This window comes from Hyperolius riggenbachi, chromosome 7 (assembly GCF_040937935.1).
Source record: "Hyperolius riggenbachi isolate aHypRig1 chromosome 7, aHypRig1.pri, whole genome shotgun sequence".
NCBI lineage: Eukaryota > Metazoa > Chordata > Amphibia > Anura > Hyperoliidae > Hyperolius > Hyperolius riggenbachi.
Genome location: NC_090652.1, coordinates 104,305,014 through 104,326,520, shown reverse-complemented (window position 1 = coordinate 104,326,520; position 21,507 = coordinate 104,305,014). Strand labels below are relative to the sequence as shown.

At 43.6% G+C, this 21,507-nt stretch overlaps 1 protein-coding gene across 4 annotated transcripts in view; it reads right to left on the bottom strand.

Moving 5' to 3' along the window:
* Window positions 1-21,507, bottom strand: part of TTYH3 (tweety family member 3) — a 191,562-nt gene that overhangs the window by 53,221 nt on the left and 116,834 nt on the right. For all 4 annotated transcript variants that reach the window (XM_068244469.1, XM_068244472.1, XM_068244471.1 and 1 more), the window contains exons 5-7: window positions 21,025-21,120; window positions 8,958-9,030; window positions 6,994-7,069 (exon numbers count right to left, since the gene is read on the bottom strand). In XM_068244469.1, the coding sequence (XP_068100570.1) occupies window positions 6,994-7,069; window positions 8,958-9,030; window positions 21,025-21,120 (245 nt within the window). The remainder of the gene's footprint in view (window positions 1-6,993; window positions 7,070-8,957; window positions 9,031-21,024; window positions 21,121-21,507) is intronic.

Here is a 21,507-nt window from a genome sequence, read left to right as displayed (position 1 = left end):
CGAAGTCCTCCTAATCAACTGCAGACCATACTACTCACCTAGAGAATTTGCCTCCTTCGTACTCGCAGGGGTCTACATCATCCCCCAAACACCCATACACCCCCTCCCCCCCCCCCATGGAGATGTCAAGAATGCCACACGCACCCTAAGCGATACCATCTCGAAATGGGAAATAGCCCTGCCAGACTCCCTATTCATCATCATGAGTGAGTTCAACCAAGCCAACCTTCACTCAGAGATGCTACGTACAGCACATCACATGCCCAATCAGGAACCTGAACACTCTGGACCATTGCTACACCATCCTCAAGGGCGCCTACAAGGCTGTCCCTCGAGCAGCTCTCGGCAACTCAGACCATTGCCTCATCCAACTGATGCCTACCTACAGAAGGCAACTTCAGAACTCCAAGCCAATCCTTAAGACAACCAAGAAACGGATGACTGAAGCAAAGCTAACACTACAGGCCTGCTTGCCTGCTTTGACTGGACTGACTGGCCAGCCCTTGCACCACCGAATGGCGATCTTGATGAATGGGCAGACAACGTCACTTCCTACATCAATTTCTGCGAGAATATGTGCATCCTATTAAAGTGTATCCCAACAATAAACCCTGGGTCAGCAACAAGCTACGCCTGCTATGTAGAGCCAAGGAGGCAGCCCACAAGAGCAGCAACCTAGAATAGTTCAGGAAGGCCAAAATACCCTCAACCAAGAACTGAGAGCGGAAAAAAGAAGGTTCTCTGATAAACTGAGGCTGAGCCTCAGCTCAAACAATTTGCGTAAAGTCGGGAAAGGTCTCAAGGTGGGCACAAACATTAAGAGCCCACCTCAACACACGACTCCCAGGCTAAGCTAGCGGAAACCCTGAACAGGTTCTACTGTAGGTTTGAAGACAACCAAGTAAATGCACCCCAAGACCAGGTGCCACCTGCCGAGACCTCCCCTGTTCACACTAGCCCAGGTCTCCCAGCCGCACAGTGTGGCAGAAACAGAGGTACTGAGACACCTTAAGATACTCAACCCCAGGAAAGCACCGGGCTCAGATGGAGTGTCAAACCTCTGCCTAAAAACCTGTGCAGACCAACTGGCCCCAGTCCTCACCTCCCTGTTCTCACAATCCCTAAAAGAACACAGGGTTCCCTCTTGCCTAAAGATCTCCACCATCATCACCATCCCAAAGAACTGGAACACATTCTGAGCCACCTAGACAGGCCAAACAAAACACCTATGTCAGGATCCTCCTCTTGGATCTCAGCTCCGCCTTTAATACCATTATCCCTGATCATTATCCCTCTATGACAGGCTAGCTCTCCTCAAAGTGCATCCCAACCTCTGAGGCTGGCTGAAGGACTATAAAAAAATAAAAAAAACAGGATTCAGGCAGTCAAACTAGGCACCATTCTCCTCGCAGATGCGGGTCACCAATACGGGTGCCCCCCAGGGTTGTGTCCTGTCCCCAATGCTGTTCTCGCTGTACACAAACTTCTGCACCTCAACAAACAACTCTGTCCAATTTATCAAGCTTGCAGACAACTGGTGCAAGGCAAACAAGCTTGTTCTGAACACAGCTAAAACCGCAGAATTGATCATCGATTTCAGAAAAGGCCATCCGGAACTCCCCCCGGTACTCAAAGGCACGGAGGTTGCCAGGGTGCCGCACACACGTTTCCTAGGCACCACCATATCCACCGACCTAAGGTGGGAGGCAAATGCCACAATGATCCAGAAGAACAGGCCAACAATGGCCGTTTTTCCTACGTCAGCTGAAAAAGTTTGGTATGTTGCAAGATCTTATGACCTGCTTCTACTCTGCTGCCATTGAGTCAATACTTTGCTCTTCCATCATCGTATGGTATGCAGGGGCTTCCACGAACGACCTGTACAGATTACAAAGAGTCCCCCAAGCCATTGATCTCTTCAACCTTCCCTCCAAATCACACTCCCTGGCTCAAGCGTTCACACCCGGGTAGTCGCCCACCCATGTTACATCACCTTGAATGGTCTTGACTGAGTTACTGTACTGTTCTTCTGTACTACTATTGAATACCTGTTCGTCTACATTACTGTATATCTTGTCTGGTGTACTAGAGTTTGTCTGTGCCAAAAATAATTCCAGGTACCAACCCCTGTAATTGTCCATTAAACTTGATTCTGATTTCATGGGCTGCCAACATATTTTGCCAAAAACAAGTCTTACAGAAGACTGCATTAATGTGCTATTGAATCACCTTCCAAAATGTTAAGTAATAGAAAAGTGGCAATGGAGTAGTTGGCTGTGTGCCTCCCATCAATCTTGGGGTCTCACTCTGGTCTTTCTCTTGTACAGACTATTCATAGTACATAGCACACAGGGGAACTGCCACTGTGGGGCACAAATACAAAGAGCAGGGCTAGGGGGAGTGGGACAGGCTATCACCACTAGGAAGGGGATAGTGGGAGAGGATCTTCTGCACTAGCAAGAAGATTATCAGCAGACAAACATGCAAACATTCATCCCCCAACGATTATTTTTGCAGAGCATGAATTTATCTCTTTATTAACCACTTCACAGCTCCAGTACAGTATATCTACTCCCCTGCAGACTTCATCTAACCGCCCAGGGGAGTAAATATACGTACTCCCGCTGCTACCACTGCTGTAAGCGCTCCTGCTTATTTGTGCGCTCGTTCATGTTGCCATCTGCCCGCCAGGAGATCAATGAATGGGAAAGCAATTCCTAATCATTGATCTAAGTCCCCGTAGCAATTATCGGCGCCTTTTATGAGAAGCTGCACGATCATTCTAATAAATAAAAGTTTCCCATCTTCAGTACACTTCCTGTAAGCATACATATTTTGCTTACAGGACGTATAAAAAAAAAAAAGACTGAGGCCATCTTGTGGCCAAATAGTAAAACTACAACTAAAAGTATTTTTTTTAAATGCAAAGACCTGTTTTTACATTTTAAATTAACCCCTTACCTCCCACACACCCCAATAGTTACCAACATTTTTTTTTTTTTTTTAAATACAATGAAATAAATGTACAATTATAAAAAATGCATAAATAGTTTTCTTAGGGACTGAACTTTTTTAATATGTATGTCAAGATGGTATAATACTGTTACTTTATAAATTATGGGCTTTTTATTAATGATGGATGCAAAACTGAAAAAAAAATGCATCTTTATTTCCTAATAAAATATTGGCGCCAGACATTGTGATAGGGACATCATTTGAATGGTGTAATAACCGGTACAAATGGGCACATAAATTACGTGGATTTTAATTATGGTAGCATGCATTATTTAAAAATTATAATGGCCGAAAACTGAAAAATAAGGATTTTTTCCAATTTTGTTCTTATTTTTCCATTAAACATTTAGAATTAAATAATTCTTGGCATAATTTACCACCCAAAGTAAGCCTAATTAGTGATAAAAAAAAACACATTTAACACATTTCATTCTGATAAGTAGAGATAAAGTTATTGGCAAATGAATGGAAGGAGTTGAAAGGTGAAAATTGCTTGGATGCTGAAGGTGTAAAACCCCTCAGTTGTGAAGTGGTTAAGGCTCTTTATGATGACTCATGAATGATCTGCCTGAAGTTGTACTATTAGATAGAGTATTGATAAACCAAGTAATCAGAGTATAGAATTTAAGTTTAAAATAAGGAAGCCCTTGAGGTCAGCAATACAATCATCAAGATACTCTCCTAATGGGTAAATCTCCACCAATCCAGGAAGTGGAATCCAGGCTAACAAATGAAAACTGTCACCTACCAATAAGCTTTAATATAAGTTGATCAGTCAGCTGCCACCTAAGTCATCAGCTGCTAGTGGCCTTCATTTACTAGTGTAGCTTGTAGCTTCTGCTTGCTGGGTGAGAGGGTATTTGCACATTCTGAGAACTTTCTGCTCATCAGTATATCGCGCTTTCAAAATATAAAAGGGTTAATACAGATTTATAGGTTGAAATTGAAGTATGATCCTCTTAGCCCAGTAATGGAAGCATCCCTTTGACCCGGCTGAACCCAAGCATCAGGCTCTAATCCAAGCTAATGCAGGCAGACCAGCAGTCAGTGGTAAAGGGTGGGGGTGGAGGGAGAAACATCCCACAGTCAGCCATAATTCTCTCACATCTCCAGGTCAGATAAAGGTGCCATCTCCCCTACATGTGTCACAACATTATTCAGACCACCTGCGTCTCATCGATCTATATATATCTGGAGACTCTCCAGGCGGTCTTACACATCTATCACTGCAGCGATGGACCATATGATGCTTTTAGATTTGTGAGGCTTTGAAAGCTTGTCAGGTTTCTTATTAAATAGCCATGCTGGTGGTCAGCGCAGTGTAACTGGTTTGCGAAAGGACCTGAACACATAAATAAGGGGCCTGCTTAATAAACTGCATGAAAAATGTGAATGGTTGGTTGGCATTTTAATGCAGTTTCATAAATAAACCCTGTATTCTGTCAGTTCAAAATGTGGATGCAGAAAATTGCAAATCATGCTAATAATGAAGATGTAATGGATACGTCACTGGTTACAAAGTGTATATTTACTCTAAGATTGCATAAAAGCTAATGCAGCCATAGACAAGCCAAATGCTAATCCCGCATGTCCTTCAGCCAATCACTGGCCTGCTGTGCAGAGATTAACTCTTTGTGGCCAGCATTGTCCCTACAGCTCAGCAGTCTAAATTTGGGGTCAGATGATCTGCTCTATGTTCAGAGAGAAAGCTGGTGCACCTTCCCAACTCCTCCCTAAGCACCTCATGTGATTGTTACTCTTAAACCAGCCCCGGTGTGCTCTCAGTGAGGTATGATGCACGTCTGTTTGTAGCACTATGCATGGTACAGAGTTAGGGCAAGAACTGATCTGACCAAAAGATCCATGATGGGGTTGATCAGCACAATGAAACTACTGCAGTGTGAGAACCAGTACTAGCGGTTTTTAGCAATTCTAGCAGTGATTTTATTGCTGGCTGAAAAGTCACTATGCATACACTCGTGTGTACAAAGGGTTAATACAAATATGTACATTAGCACAATGATTCCATCCGTCTTCATACAATTAATACAGAGCAGCTTCTAAAGTCCACAATGCAATAACATAGCTCAGTTCATAAACAGAACTGCTGGAGCGGTATAATTATATCACAAGAGTCTGGTCACCATATGAATCAGGGCTCTGTTTATATGAATGTGCAGCTAGCTCTTCCTTTGATAAGGAGCCAAGCTTAGGTACTTCAGCTGATGGGATAACGGGCTGTACAAACGCATGCACGGGCACAAGTGAATGGAGCTGTATTCTGCTGTTTAAAGTAGAATGACAGAAGGCATTAGATAGAAGTACCACCTGGATAAACTAGACGGACAGAGATCTGTTATTTATAGCAGGGCTGTGGAGTCGGCACACAAATCATCCAACTCCTCAGTTTATGAAACCTCCGACTCCAGGTACCCAAAAATTACTCCGACTCCTCGACTCCGACTCCACACCCAGTGGCTGGATAGTGGTTAAGGGCTCTGCCTCTAAAAACAGGAGACCAGGGTTCTGTTCAGTAAGCCAGCACCTATTCAGTAAGGAGTTATTGGGCAAGACTCCTTAACACTGCTACTGCCTATTGAGCATGCCTCTAGTGGCTGCCTCGCAAGTGCTTTGAGTCTGCCAGGAGAAAAGCACTATACAAATACAGGAATGACTAGAATTAGGAATTATTATTTATTGTAGCAATATCCTGCAGGGACTGGCTGCCTGTTGCTGTTACATTTTCAGTCACACACGTTATTCACGTAATTACATTTCACCTAATAATCATTTGTAAGTGTCCCCATTAAAAGCTACACACACTGCTGATTGTTAAGAAGAATGAGGGTCTGTAGAGAATTTGCGCAAAGTACAGTTGACCCCGAGACAATTTACAATGTCATTCATGAGCCATCATGCTAGACCACTAATGTCTGACTTCTACGGCTTTCTTCAATATTAGTTCCCACAGTGGTATACCTCTCGCTTGCCCTCCCACCACTACCACCTCAACTGCCACCTGAAGGGATTATGGAGGCAAGTGTATGTTTCCCTTTAAACAATGTCCGTTGTCTGGCTGTTCTGCTGATCCTATGCCTCTAATACTTTTAGCCATAGACCATGAACAAGCACGCAGATCACGTTTGACTCAAGGTCGACTGCATTTGCCACATGCTTGTTTTAGGTGTGCGACTCAAATTTTGATTGGCCAGTTTTACCACTTCCATGTAGTGTGAGAGCTTACCTAAACATTTTGTTTTTAGAATTTAAAATCTGTATCATATTTCAGGGAGGTGGTAAAACTGGCCAGTCAAAATTGTGGGTGTGAAGAAGGCCTTACTCACCTCAAAGGCAACCAAGCACCACTTCTTTTTCCTGGTTTCTAAAAGCTATAGGAGCTGCCCTATTTCCCCCCTCCCCTCCCAGCTGCTCATTTATCCAGGTGAAGGTGTGAAGAGAACATCTGTGACTTCTCTAAACTCTTTGAAGCACAGTGTCCCATCTCTCTTTTTTTTTTTTTTTACTGCTTTAGGTATACTTTAAGGTGCCCCTTGATGCTTTAATATTTTCCTCAAATGCTATTGATCAGATTTTTACGATCAAATTGTACAAATACCACATAGTATGTGGAGAAACTCAACATGAAACGATACTATGGTCGACTGGAATACAGAATTTGACCAGAATGTTGAATGTTATGATCGCATCTGAGGTGAGAATGTGCCCTAACTGGCCAATTTATGCGAATAATCGATAATTACCTTCTAACAACTTACAACCCCGCAAAACCGATCTATTGATCGCATCTGAGGAAATTATTGTATGGCTGATGGGCACCTTTAAACTGAGCTCCCATAAAGACCTGTAGAAAAACTCCACAGATCCAATGCAATATATATCCGGAGATTCCCCTCAGAGGACCCTCCCACAAAGAGCATCGAATATAAAGATTTTAGCTAGCGGAGGAAAAGTCCTCACCTGCGTTCAAGACAGATTTTTCTTCAGCTATCTTGGCGACGAAGGTGTCAGGATCCATACAGAAATCACTGCTCCCCTGAAGGAGAGAGGAAAATGGATTAGAAAAGGCCAACATTTTGCATTGCAGGTCACTGGTATGTGGTGAGCAGGCTTTGTGTGATTACAGCCCAGAAGAATGATGCCCCATGTCTCACACTGTGCACATGAGCTGGATAAGACACAATAACGGGGTCACTGCTACCTCACAGATATTCTCTCACAGGCTGGAAAACGTGGCCGTTTCTGCTTAGTAAAAATCTTTAAAAAAATAATAGAACTCCAAATGAAAGGGAGGAGCAACACAAATGACCGGGGTAAGAGCAAGCCAGGATTCAACTGTGTACCAAAAAGACTTATACAGGATCAAATACAATCCAGCTTCAGCTCTTTTAAGAGATCACTTTTTTTGATCAACGTGCAAAATACATACAAAGATTAAAATGCTGCAAAGTGGCTATAGACCGCCGTTTCGAGCCTCGTGGCTCTTGTTCACACCACGCAGCACAATGTGTAAGGCATCATAATCTACTTACCGATATATAGTTCACACAAATCCCAAATGGTCCAATCAATGCCAGGTACGTAAATGAGAGGACACGATTGGGAACTGGAGTGAAATATCGTTAGGGCCACTCTCCCACAATTTTATTGGTCAAGCTAATTCAAACAGGGCAAAATACTACCCCATCTAGGTACACACGTTACCCTATAACATACATGTCAAACTCTGGCCTGTGTGCCAAATCTGGCCCGTAGAGTCATCAAATTTGGCCCCCCAAGTGGTTTCCCTACTTTTCATTATCTTAGGCCCACTCTAGGCCAGGTGTAAAGCCCTAGATCACCAGGAAAGCCATGTGGGAGGGAGGGGGAAAGCACTAGACACCAGGGAACTATATAGGGGAGGGAGGTCGGACCACTAGACACCAGGGAACTATATAGGGGAGGGAGGTCGGACCACTAGACACCAGGGAACTATATAGGGGAGGGAGGAGGGCCACTAGACACCACTGAACTGTATAGGGAAGGGAGGGGGTACATCAGACACCAGGCAACTGCATAGGGGAGGGAGAGGGGCCACTACACACCAGGGAACTTTACAAGTGAGGGAGGTAGCCACTATACATTGGAGGTTGACCCACAACTTGGCCCCGGTGATTAATTTTCGTCCCACTTTGTATTTGAGTTTGACGCCCCTGTTCTATAATAAAATCACTTACTCAAAATGCACCTCTAGACTTTGCAAAGTGCGTGGCCAGTGATACCAGGTGGTGCACTATATTCTTCTCCCATCGGACTCCACTCCTCTCCAGGCCGGTCCACCATGCGTCGCCAACCAAAGGTCCCCAGCACACCTGGCTAGACGGACCGGCGAGCGACATAGAGTACTCTTTCCTGGAACAGGAAACGTCAACTGAGGTTAGTGGGGTCAGTTTAAAATTTATAGAGTGCTCAAGTGGGGCGTTTCCTGTTCCTGGGAGGAGCCTATGTCGTCTCATGGTGGACCTGTCCTGGAGGTTACTGGAAAAATTTAGATATCACTGGCCATGCACTTTGCAAAGTTTCTTTTTATACAAATAGAAAAAAAAATGCTACAATAGGACAGGAGAGTTTTATAGAGAGGTTGGATCATGTAGTATGGGTAATGTATGGAGGGGACAGCAGTGTCTACAGCAATGTGTGCTCTCAGATCTGCCTTTTTTTGTATTCTTGGTTTATTAGTAGTCTATTTCCACCTATATTATACTCTGCAAAGATTACCCTGCAGAATAAAGATGCAGAAAAAAAGATTTAGCAATAACAAAAAAAAATAAAAAAATAACCCAAGTAACTGCATATTCACTTTTTGTTGAATGCTTTCAATTGGAAAAAGGGTTTAGTTTTCTTAAGACTTTGTAAGAGTTATGAAGTAGAAGAAGTGTACTTACCACAGCCACTGCAAGCTCCACCCCCATGGTTGCCCAGCTTACGATCAGTGCGAGGACTCCAAGGAAACATACACTGGAAACAGAAATAATTAAGAGCCTGATGTACATTTGTACAACGCAAAGGCAAAGTCAAAATACTTCAGGTGTGTGCGAGTCCAAGAGTAAGGCCTCATACATCTCACAGACAAGAGGTTTGTCATAGCGAGATAATAGCACAGTACTGAAGATGCTATATGAGTGCATACTGGTACAGAGTTCTACTCAGTGCATAAACAAATCTAGAATTAGATGCTTCTATTATTACAATTAGAGAGCAGGAGAATTCATATACTAGCAACATTGTTTCTGCTGCCTAGTCAGTGAAGATCAGGTGAATTTTTACCCTTATCCCTAATGCAAATAGTAAATCACCTTTACTTTAATTTCTGTGCAAGATCAATTCATATAACTAACCCCACCGTCACCCTCACAAACCATGCCAATATAGGGAGAGAAAATCTAAAGTGTAGTGTACATATACTTAAATGTGCTTAAAATAAGAAATACAAAGGCAAGAATATATATTTTACACAGCAAGCGACTGCTAGCATTTGGCAGTCTCTTCACTGCTCTAGCAAAATGCTAGGGAAATGTAAGCTCCACTATTATGTACAAGTTCAGTTTGAACTACATGCATTTGTGAGGGGCTGAAAGATGCCAGTCTGCCTGCTATAGTCAAGCGCCCAGCCAGCACAATAAATCCTAAATACTGTATTTTTTGGACTATAAGACGCTCCTGACCATAAGATGCACCTTTAGAGGACAAAAACCAGGGGTAAAAAAATACAGTGGGTTGCAAAAGTATTTGGCCGCATTGAAGTTTTCCACATTTTGTCACATTACTGCCACAAACATGAATCAATTTTATTGGAATTCCATGTGAAAGACCAACACAAAGTGGTGTACACATGAGAAGTGGAACGAAAATCATACATGATTCCAAATTTTTTTACAAATAAATAACTGCAAAGTGGTGTGTGCATAATTATTCGGCCCCCTTTGATCTGAGTGCAGTCAGTTGCCTATAGACATTGCCTGATGAGTGCTAATGACTAAATAGAGTGCACCTGTGTGTAATCTAATGTCAGTACAAATACAGCTGCTCTGTGAGGGCCTCAGAGGTTGTCTAAGAGAATATTGGGAGCAACAACACCGTGAAGTCCAAAGAACACACTAGACAGGTCAGGGATCAAGTTATTGAGAAATTTAAAGCAGGCTTAGGCTACAAAAAGATTTCCAAAGCCTTGAACATCCCACGGAGCACTGTTCAAGCGATCATTCAGAAATAGAAGGAGTATGGCACAACTGTAAACCTACCAAGACAAGGCCATCCACTTAAACTCACAGGCCGAACAAGGAGAGTGCTGATCAGAAATGCAGTCAAGAGGCCCATGGTGACTCTGGACGAGCTGCAGAGATCTACAGCTCATGTGGGAGACTCTGTCCATAGGACAACTATTAGTCACGCACTGTACAAAGTTGGCCTTTATGGAAGAGTGACAAGAAGAAAGGCATGGTTAACAGAAAGCATAAGAAGTCCTGTTTGCCACAAGCCATGTGGGGGGCACAGCAACTATGTGGAAGAAGGTGCTCTGGTCAGATGAGACCAAAATGGAACTTTTTGGCCAAAATGCAAAACGCTATGTGTGGCAGAAAACTAACACTGCACATCACTCTGAACACACCATCCCCACTGTCAAATATGGTGGTGGCAGCATCATGCTCGGGGGGGTGCATCTCTTCAGCAGGGACAGGGAAGCTGGTCAGAGTTGATGGGAAGATGGATGGAGCCAAATACAGGGCAAAATTGGAAGAAAACCTCTAGGAGTCTGCAAAAGACTTGAGACTGAGGCGGAGGTTCACCTTTCAACAGGACACCGACCCTAAACATAAAGCCAGGGAAACAATGGAATGGTTTAAAACAAAACATATCTATGTGTTAGAATGGACCAGTCAAAGTCCAGATCTAAATCCAATCCAGAATCTGTGGCAAGATCTGAAAACTGCTGTTCACAAACGCTGTCCATCTAAGCTGACTGAGCTGGAGCTGTTTTGCAAAGAAGAATGGGCAAGGATTTCAGTCTCTAGATGTGCAAAGCTGGTAGAAACATACCCTAAAAGACTGGCAGCTGTAATTGCAGCAAAAGGTGGTTCTACAAAGTATTAACTCGGGGGGCTGAATAATTACGCACACCCCACTTTGCAGTTATTTATTTGTAAAAAATGTTTGGAATGATGTATGATTTTCGATCCACTTCTCATGTGTACACCACTTTGTATTGGTCTTTCACGTGGAATTCCAATAAAATTGATGCACGTTTGTGGTAGTAATGTGACAAAATGTGGAAAACTTCAAGGGGGCCGAATACTTTTGCAACCCACTGTATATACCAAACCTGGTGCATCCATTGTGAAGGGACATCTTTTGGAATTTGCCCCTTTTGTACCTCATGCCCCCTTGTACATCCTCTGTCCCCATGTGTCCTCCTTTATTCCGATTTGTGTCCCCTTGCGTCCTCTATGCCCTTGTGTCCTCCTCTATGCCCCTTTGTGCCCACCTCCCGTGTCCTCCGTTTGTCCCCCTGTGTCCTCTACATGGGCACAGTACAGGGAGTCCCCCGACATTGCAGCGGGTTGGAGGTTCGTATTCACAGGCGTTCACAAGTCAGGAACTCCCTGCATTTAGACTATAAGACGTAGTGACTCCCGCCGCATACACACTTTTGGGGAAGAAAAAAATGAGTATTATAGGCCAAAGAATACAGTAACTATTTGCCTACCAAGATAGAGTAATTTTAATCTGAACTTCTATGCATTTAGTTGAAATGCTATTTGTTCCAGAAAAAAACTGCAAGGTATGTGCCTATTACACATTGTGATGCTCAGGCTGTTACTAGATGTAATGGTAGAACAGCTTGGAGTTCCTCCTTAAAAGGAAGTCCTTCTTGAGCCAAAAGTGGGATAAAAGTTTATTTTCCTTTTACTGCCTTTATGTGAGTTGGTGGGAAAGTCTGAGCCTCCCCCTGCTCTTTGCCTGGAGTAACCTGCATGCAGTACATGTTGCCACGCAGGCGCCCCCCGGATGGAACTAAAGACAGAAGACACTTCAAAGTACTGCTAGGCACTCACTGAATCCATAATGAGGATTAGACACTTTCAAGAGCTTTAAGCTCAAAGCCAAGTTGCAGAGAATCCTCAAAGCTTCGGGGCAAAGGTAAACTAGGGCTACAGGGACATCCCACTGAGAAAAAAGCTCACTTTAGAAAGGGAAATAATATAGAGCACAATCACGTCATTCGGTGGTTATGGAAAACAAAGCCTGAGAATGTTTACCTTCATTTGCAAGTTTAGCTCTAATTTGAGCCAGCTGTTTTAAAGTGGACCTGAACTCAGAACTTTATGCTCTAAAAGAGCAGCAACAGCATAATAACCTTTAAAGAAATACAATACATTTTGCTACAATTGATACAAATCCTGCAATAAATTTCCAGTGCATCTACTTCCTGCTTTCATTGAAGCAGACATCAGATTTATATCCTGTGTTTACAAATTAGCTGCTCTGCTGTGGCAGAGGAGATTCCTGAGCTGACAGTTCAGAGATCAAATTACAGTTAGATTAGTCACAGATGAGGGAGTATTAGACATGCTAAAACTCTCTAACTACATACAAGGTGCATTTCTCTAGGTTTTCCTTCTGTCCTGTGCAAGAGTTCAGGCCCACTTTAAAGTGACCCAATAGCGGATTCTATGCACAATAAATCCACTGTTATGACCTGAAAAAAAAAAAAAGGTGCTCAGTAAAGAAAAGATTGTGTTCGTTACCCTGAACATTAATTTTCCAGGCTTATCCAGCCATATGAAAATGCTGCAGGTCACTCAAGCTTGCCTGTTGCCCAGCAACGCATCTGTACAGCACTGGGTCCCCAATGTCATCCTCATGATCAGGTTCTATACTGGCAGGAGACACAAGTTGTAAGTAAACTGTGCGTGTGTACGGATCTTTAGGGCTGGGACCCACTAGGCGTGCTTTGGCAGCGCCTGTTGATAGCTGGCGAATGGCAAAGCATTATGCCAGTGGTTCCTCATGGGGGATGTGTGAAGTTTCTCATAAAATGTCGTTTTGTTCTGTAACTTTTCTCATAAAATGTGTCCCCCGGAAGGGAACTTCAGAGGGAAACTCTAGGGGACACATTTTTTGAAAAAGCTTACAGAACAAAAAGACCAGTAACAGAACAATTCAACAAAAATTGAAGTAAATGTCTGGCTTGAATGCAGCTGTCCGCTAAATTGTGTAACCATGGTGACCACATCCAAATCTTCAATGCGGCCTCCGTTTTGTGCTGTACTGTCTTTCGGTCCATTGTAAAACTAACTATTGTAAATTGCAGTTTTCCTAATTGCTCAGGCCACTTTCTCCTCCTCTTCCGCCTGACCATTTAGAGAGGTGTGAAAATATGCCCCAGACTTCCACATAGATGCTCCATCACTAGGACGTCCAGGAGGAAATGCTGAAGTAGTTACTTGAGCCATGGCGGACAGTGTTTATATGCACTTAATAAAACAATAGGTTCACAAGCAGGGGCAGGGACATCCTCCTAGTGTTTCTTATATTGCTGTAATTTACCATATGCATTCAGTATGTATCAGCTCTAGAGATATCTATACACTATGTATGTATTTGTACTATTGATTGTCTTGACTGTACAAAGTCTTGAATTTGTCAAGTATATATGCTCCCTAATATTTGTTTTGCACTATGTACAGCGCTACAGAAGATGTTGGCGATATATATACGTAATATGTTGGCGCTTTATAAATACAATAAATAATAATAATAATAATATAAATAAAAAATAATACTACTACATGGTATTACCGAATGCAGCCGAATGGCGCTTATGGTTAGCAGCCTGGCGGCTGAACTGGTTGCTGAATGAGCAGTTCAGCCGTCCATGGAAAACAGGCCTAAGGCACAGTTCACGTTGGACTAAAAAACGGTCAGTTTAGCCGATCGTAACTTAATGGACCCCAATATAGGCCCTGTTCACACTACTTCGTTTGAACGGATCTGTTTGACCCCGTTCCGCCGAACAGACCACAAGTTTGGTCTGCAGCAATCAGTTTTTTATCCGTGCAAGTGTGAATTGGGTCTTATGGTGCCCAAATACGGTACAATAAAAACGGTCGATTTTCCTGTTTATTCGACCAAAACGATCGAACTGAATGAAAGTTGAAAATAATCTTTTTTCGATAAAGAAAAAGCAACGATTATCCCATTTTTTCAATAAAAATCTGATTGGACATGTTGGAAAAATCTAAATTATCTAATAAAAAAAAAAAAAAGAAATTGTACCATGTATGGGCACCTTAGTCAGCAGAGACCATACCGATGTCTACACTCTCCATTCAGAGTGGCTAATATAAATTTGCACATAAAGAAAATGTTTCAGCTCCACTCTCCAGTCACTTGCCTGGCCCATGTCATCTGATTGGCTCAGAGAGGTGAGTAGGCGGACTGGGAGACAAAGATAACAGTGCTAACTTTAAACACAATAAAATGGGTGCTGCTGGGCAGGCAGAAGCTGCTAATCATTGCTAAACACACGTATGAGGCGTGTCTTCCAGCAGGGATCAGGAGCTGGCAACATTGCAGGGACAAGGCTGTTCTGTTGCCGATAACTACAGTCTTTGCCAAAGATCTAGTGTGTGAACAGCAGCCCCAGATGCCTCCCAAAACCTTGGCTAGTGATCAGCCTGGCAGATTGATTCGGCCAATCACCGGCCATGAGCATTGTTCATTTGGCCTATTATAGGGGATCTGTTCAGTGCCCTGCTCTGATCAATCACAATTTATGGGGCTTCCAAATAAATATATGGAAGAAACCATTTTTTAAAAATAAAGTGAAGGTGATGGGGAAGTCTCTCAGTGAAGTGCACACCATAAGGATACTGTACACAAAGCAGCCATTCAAGAAATAAGTCAAGCACAAGCACTGTCCCAATGTCTGTACACTATGTACCCAATAAAACCAACAAGTAACACTGAGTGATGGCCCCTGTTAAAACTCAGCTACTGGGTTTATCGGTCATCTGGATTCCTGTTCCATTAGGAGTTTAAAGAGAAGCAAACACCAAAAATAATTTAAAAACAGGCTTTTACCTAAGGAGAGGGAAGCCTCTGGATCCTAACGAGGCTTCCGTCTGTGTCCTCATGTCCCCTGTTGCTGCTCGTGGCCGCGCTCCACTAGAGTGGCTGTACTGCAGCCAAACGAGTGGCTCCAGCTTACTGCACAGGTTCCGCCATACTCAGGCAGTACACCCGCACACATGCCAGAAGAGGAGCACGGCTCTGAACGGATTACTTATTAGCCATTGTCTGTAAACTTAGGAGGGCCGTGAGAGGCAACAGAGGACCATAGGATGCCAAGAGAAGTCTCATTAGGATCCAGTGGCTTCCCTCTCCTGATACGAGAGTGGCTGTGCTGCACAGGTGCCACCACACAGGCGCAGTACTCATGTGCACATGCCAGAAGGGGAGAGCGGCCCCATTTAGATTACCTGTAAGCCATTGTCAGGCCCGTGAGACGCAACATGAGGCACAGGAAGCAGAGGGAAGTCTCACTAGCATCCAGAGTAGCCTTTCTCAACCCTTTTAACCTGGAGAAACCCTGTAAATACATTTTGTGTCTCAAGGAACCCCTGCAAGTAATTTGTGGATCTCGAGGAACCCCTGAATTTATTTTGCACTACCCCCTATTACAGTGCCCTTCATTATCCTGTCTCCTTATTCTGGTGCTTTAAAGGAAACCAGAGCTGAGATAATAGGACTGGCTGAAGTTACGGGACCCGGTATCGAAGAGAGAAAAACTGAGGACGGCAGCGGGGGAGCGATCCATGTGTGTGGGGGGCTGGTGGGAGCCCCAGGTATGTACAAAACTTGTATATTATCTCAGCTCTGGTACACTTTAATGCTTCTTTTTTACATGATCCCCCTTTTATAGTGTGCAATCATACTTACCCTAGCCCCTACAATGGGGAAAAATGCCAAGGAACCCCTGCAGAGTAGTCAAGGAACCCTGAGGTTCCAGAGAGCCCTGGTTGAGAAAGCCTGATTCAGAGGCTTCCCTCTCCTTAGGTAAATATATGATTTTTGTTATATATTTAGCCTCGGGTACACTCTAAGTTCACCCAGTGCACACCTGTGTCTGTGGCGGCGCATGTACCCAATCACAGGCACTAGCTTTCCCCAATGCTCCTAAATAGGCGAGTGAAAGAAAAGTAAAAGAGCATGGAGTGCATAAAGTCCAAGCTTGAATGTTAATGGCAGTCCCACATCATTTTCTAAAAATGCCTCATAATGAGCCACTTAGCAAAAATGGAAATGTACTTTTCCTATATGCGGGGATTATAAAGAGCCATGCTGTTACAATGGCGAAGTGCTCTGCCATCACCCCTGCTCCGCTTTGCCTGCCAGTGAATGGCTCCAGTGCGATTTTATTTCTGTTAGTTATTATGCGATTATAAAGGACCACTTCAAAAACACTCACTTGTTTATCAAAATATGCCCAATCATTAGGATTGTACATTATTATTACACACTTATTACTATGCTGATGACATGAAAAACAAACATCTTACGTTAGAAACTGTCTCCCACAGAGGATCAGACTGATGCCCCCACTAGGGTTGGGCAAAAAAAAATGATTTTAAAGAACGGCATGTGAGGTGATGAGCTAAATATGGGTACTTGTAGTACCTATCACTACTTAAGGTGGCCATACACTTATAGATTTGCAGCAGATTCGACCATCTGATAGATTTCTGTCAGATGCCTGTCAAGTCGAATCTGACAGGAACCTATCTGATGTGTGCCACACACTAGGAACAGATTTCCAGTAGATTTCAGAATGAAATCAATTGGAAATCTAAATGCATTTTTGGACCATTAGATCCAATGCAACTCTATGGGCCATTGATCTGCTGCCTAGATTTTCCATCCTGTCAGATAGATCAAATCCATTGAATTCGGCCGCAAATCGATCAATAGATTTGATAGAATCGATTTCCGCTAGATTCTATAGAATCTATCGATCAATGGTTGAAATTGACCAGTGTATGGGCCCCCTTTAGAGCTTCGCTGGATTTACTTTGTAATGCTGGGAATACAGAATTAAAATTCTGAGTCATTTAGATGGCTTGATAGATAATTTCCGACAGGTCCGATCTCCCGCCTGATCAATTCTGCACTCGATTCTGCATCGAGAACAATGGAAAAAGATTTTAAAAAACGAGCGGAAAATAGAATCGCCCACAGAATCTAGTGGCAAAAACGATCGGGCGCAGAATCGACCAGTGTATTCCCAACATAATAGAGCAGTGCTATTATCTATGCAAATGAGGCAGTTAAAAAGCAGTGAAATGCAGCCCTGGCTCTCCTGAAAACTTCAATGGTAATTAATGTAGTTTGTCCTCAAGTAGCTGTAAGGGCCTTTTTCCACTAGCCTGTGATTTTCGATTTGATTCTGATCGCAAATCGCAAGGTGCATTAAACTAATGGAAACTGCAGCAGCAATTTCCATTAGTGCGATCCGATTTTGGTCAAAGCGAAATCGTCATCCTGCCGCGTTTTGTATGTGATTGAGCTGTACTATAATGAGTATAGTCGCTCAATCGCAATCGCATGGTGGAAATTGAAACGCGATCGCAATCGCATTTCATAGTGGAAAAGGGCCCTCAGTGGACCTGAACGCTTGCACAGGACTGAAGAAATACATAAGATAAATGTACCCTGTATGTACTTAGAGCGTTTAGCCAGTCTAATTCCCCCTCATCTGTTTCTAATCACAAATTAGATCTCTCCCCTGTGTCACCTGACTGCCATGGCAGAAATCAGTGTTCTCCCCAGAATTTTTTTCCAGCCGTGTGGCATGAAAAAGTAGCCGGATGGGACGAGTTGAAAATGCAGGGCGACACTGCTTACAGCAAAGGAGGAGGTGAGCCGATGACAGCCGGGTGGTCACCAAATATAGCCGGGTGGAGCACTCAGCTAAAAGAGCCTGGGGAGAACACTGGAGATGGCAGATAAGCCTATTTGAAAGCACAGGCTGTTAACAATATCTCTGCTACCATGAATCAGGAGGTAGAAACAGTGTAGATTTATTTTAGGATTTGTATCAGGTGTAACAAAAATCTTTTTTGTTTAAAGGTTATTATGCTGTTGCTTATCTTTTAGAACAGAGAGGATGTTCTGAGTTCAGGTCCGCTTGAATGATCCAGACTGTCATGGCTGCTGTTTACACACCACATTACAACTGCAACTAGATGCGGCCGCGATGCTCCTTATCAATCGAGACGCTGATGCAGCTCGATTGATAAGATCCGACAGGTCGGATCTTGCTTCCGCCGATTCCCTGCTCGCTCCCCGCGAGGGGACAATGGCAGGGAATCGAGCGGAAGATAAGGGGCGCCGGCGGGGACGAGCGAGGAATCGAATGCGGGGGACGCGGAAGAGGCGATCCGGCGGCTAATCGAGCCGCCGGATCGCCACAACATCTCCTTAACATCTCCCCGTGTAGACGGGGCTTTAAACTGAACATAAGAAGGTAAGACTGCAGGAAAGGTAGATTTACCTTTATCGCTACACATACATTATGTCAAATTTCTGTTCCGTGCAGGTTCAATAATTAGCTCCACCCAAGTGGCAAAAATTCAGACTAGCAAATTAAAGTTTCTTCATTTAGCCAGCAGAGTTAATTATTCAGTGATTTGCTAGCTAGAGCTTCTGCCTCCTGTGTGAAGCTAGTTAGCAAGTTCAGAGGATTTTTCTTTCTCACCAAAGTCTACGGCCAGCTAATGGCTACTCGACCAGAGCAAGGCTACTTAAAGGGACAATGAGGCGGGGAAAAAAATTATGAGTGTATGTGTAGTACAGTTAATTACTAGAACATTAGTAACAAAAGAAAATATTCTCATATTTTTATTTTCAGTTATATAGTGTTTTATATAATATTGCATAATTCTCTAAGGGCCCGTTTCCATTTGAGCTGCACGCGTCTGCAAGACGCACGGCGGCACTTTCAGGTCTGCGGGGATGCAGACGAATCCAATCAGCCGTACCATGCACGGCTATGGGATTTGCAGCCTCCCACACCATTTCGGATGGAGATGCCGGCTGAATCGATATCGCAAGCGATTCGGCCGGCGACGCTGTTGATCCCTATGTCAGCGTTTCCCCGCATGATTTGCCTGTGGGGAAACTCAGTGGATTTAGAGCAGAAACCGCGCAAGTGGAAACAGGCCCTAATATTTGCAGTTTACACACTACTCCGCATTCTAAATGATTCTACAGAGCAGTCTTTTGAACCATTCTGTTCAGAGAAAAAGAAAATACAGTGACAGCCACTTGAGATACTAAGCTTCAGAAGACAGAGCTCTCTGCAACTTTGAAAATCATGGAGCTCAACTGGAGTTTCTTAATTCTTCCTGTACTGGAAACCATATTAGACTTATGTCTCAGCTCCTAATGTTTTATTTCTTAGCTGTACTACACATACAAATCATATCACTTTTTTTTTTTACGCTGCAGTGTCTCTTTAGGGTAAGGACTGAGCTTGAATTATACTTTTTGCACCCCCAACCAACATTCATGTGCAGCGGCGTCCCCATGGGTAGCATAAGCCCCCTTCCGCCCGTTCCAAATGTGCAACTAGATCCTACTGGTCTCTATAGGGGATTACATCATTTCATTCAAGCCTTTCTTTAGCCTGAGCTTCCCAGTTGGACCAACAGGTGGCGCTCTAAACAAATATCACATTTTCATTTGTGACCATTATTAAAGAGGTGGTGTATTTATAACCAATTGTGCTTAGAAAAAAAATACATATATATTATGCCGTACAATTTCATTAATAATTTTGCTTCTACTCCAACATACACATAGCTCCTTGCTTCTGTAGCAATTTATTTACATTTCAAATGTATTTTAGCATTTAAAGCCATCTTTCTGCAGCACCCCACACAGTATATAGTCTTACGATCGGATCCCTACAATAGTCTAAAGCCAATGTGCAGGTAACCAAGTGTGAGTGTACTGAGTTGGTTGGTCAGAAATTAGATCGGACATGTTGGAAAATAATCGATCTGCCAGTAGATCTGCCAGAAAATCTTATAGTGTGTATGTAGCATAACCCTGCAGGGGCATTTGAGATGGATTACAAAAAAAAAAAAAAAAAAAAAAAAAGAGACCAGCATATACACTAGCTTGTTTAGAAAAAGTACAAGTCCAAAGAGGCTGGCATCACCTACAGTGAAAAAGCTTGCACTTATCTGTCACTGGTACTGTAACTTAAAGTGAATCTTAACTGAACACAGGAATGAGTTTCACTTAGCTGGAGCTTCGACCAGCCCCCTGCAGCAGTCCTGGGCCCGGGGTGCGCAAAACCGATCCTCCAGTCCCCTGCCATGGTTTAGTTTGCTTTCTGCCAACTGATCATTGTGCCTGCGCGGCCCTTGCCACGCGCATCCTAGTATGCGCTCACGTCAGCAAGCACGTCCTGCGCAGGTGCAGTAGGAGGTTAAGCACAGAGGAAGCGCAGGACGCTCTTGTCTTTCTCACTCAACTGTCCCTTAGAGGGGTTCGCAATCTAATCCCTACCATAGTCATATGTATATGTATGTATCGTGTAGTGTCATAGTCTAGGGCCAAATTAGGGGGAAGCCAGAGTTCCTGGAGGAAACCCACGCAGACACAGGAAGAACATATAAACAGCCTGCAGATGTTGCCCTGGCTGGGATTTGAACCAGGATCTAGCGCTGCAAGGCGAGAGTGCTAACCACTATGCCATCGTGCTGCCTTTAGGTATGACAGCTGCTATGGCACGGTTACTGTTGTCCAGAGGAAACATATGGGGGAGCTTGCACACACAAGGATAACAAGGAATCTGTATCTATTACTCAGCCTGACACACACACACACAAAATTATTACAGCATACAGACGATTATGGAACATGCTAGTATTCACTACTTACCTCACTAGAATTCCCTTTGAGTTCCGGATAAGACCAAATAGCACCAAGAGGCAAATGAAAACATGGAAAAGGAGCAGACCAAGGTAACCCAGCCACCTGCAGAGACAAAGTGCAGAAGAGGTAACCAAATGCCAGCATACCTGGTGACTTCATGTGATAGACACAGCACTGTACCATGGCCATAGGCAAGGGCATCAGGGCCACACTATTCTATAGTTGTTAAAGAGGCACTGTAGTGACATATACTGTAGTAGAATACAGTCAATTATTCAGGCTGCCGCGCACCCGAGTAAGTTGGCCCAACATCTTGCCGCATGCACGATAGTCTAGGTGACCAATTTTGGGACAGACATTGGCCATATTGCCAGTCGGGCATGCACTTGGCGGCACAGATTTTCATCTGGTTGGATTATATTAATTAAATTGGATGGTCGATCGGCCGCCAAGTCGATGTATGGCAGGCAAGTGACCTAACCTAAATTT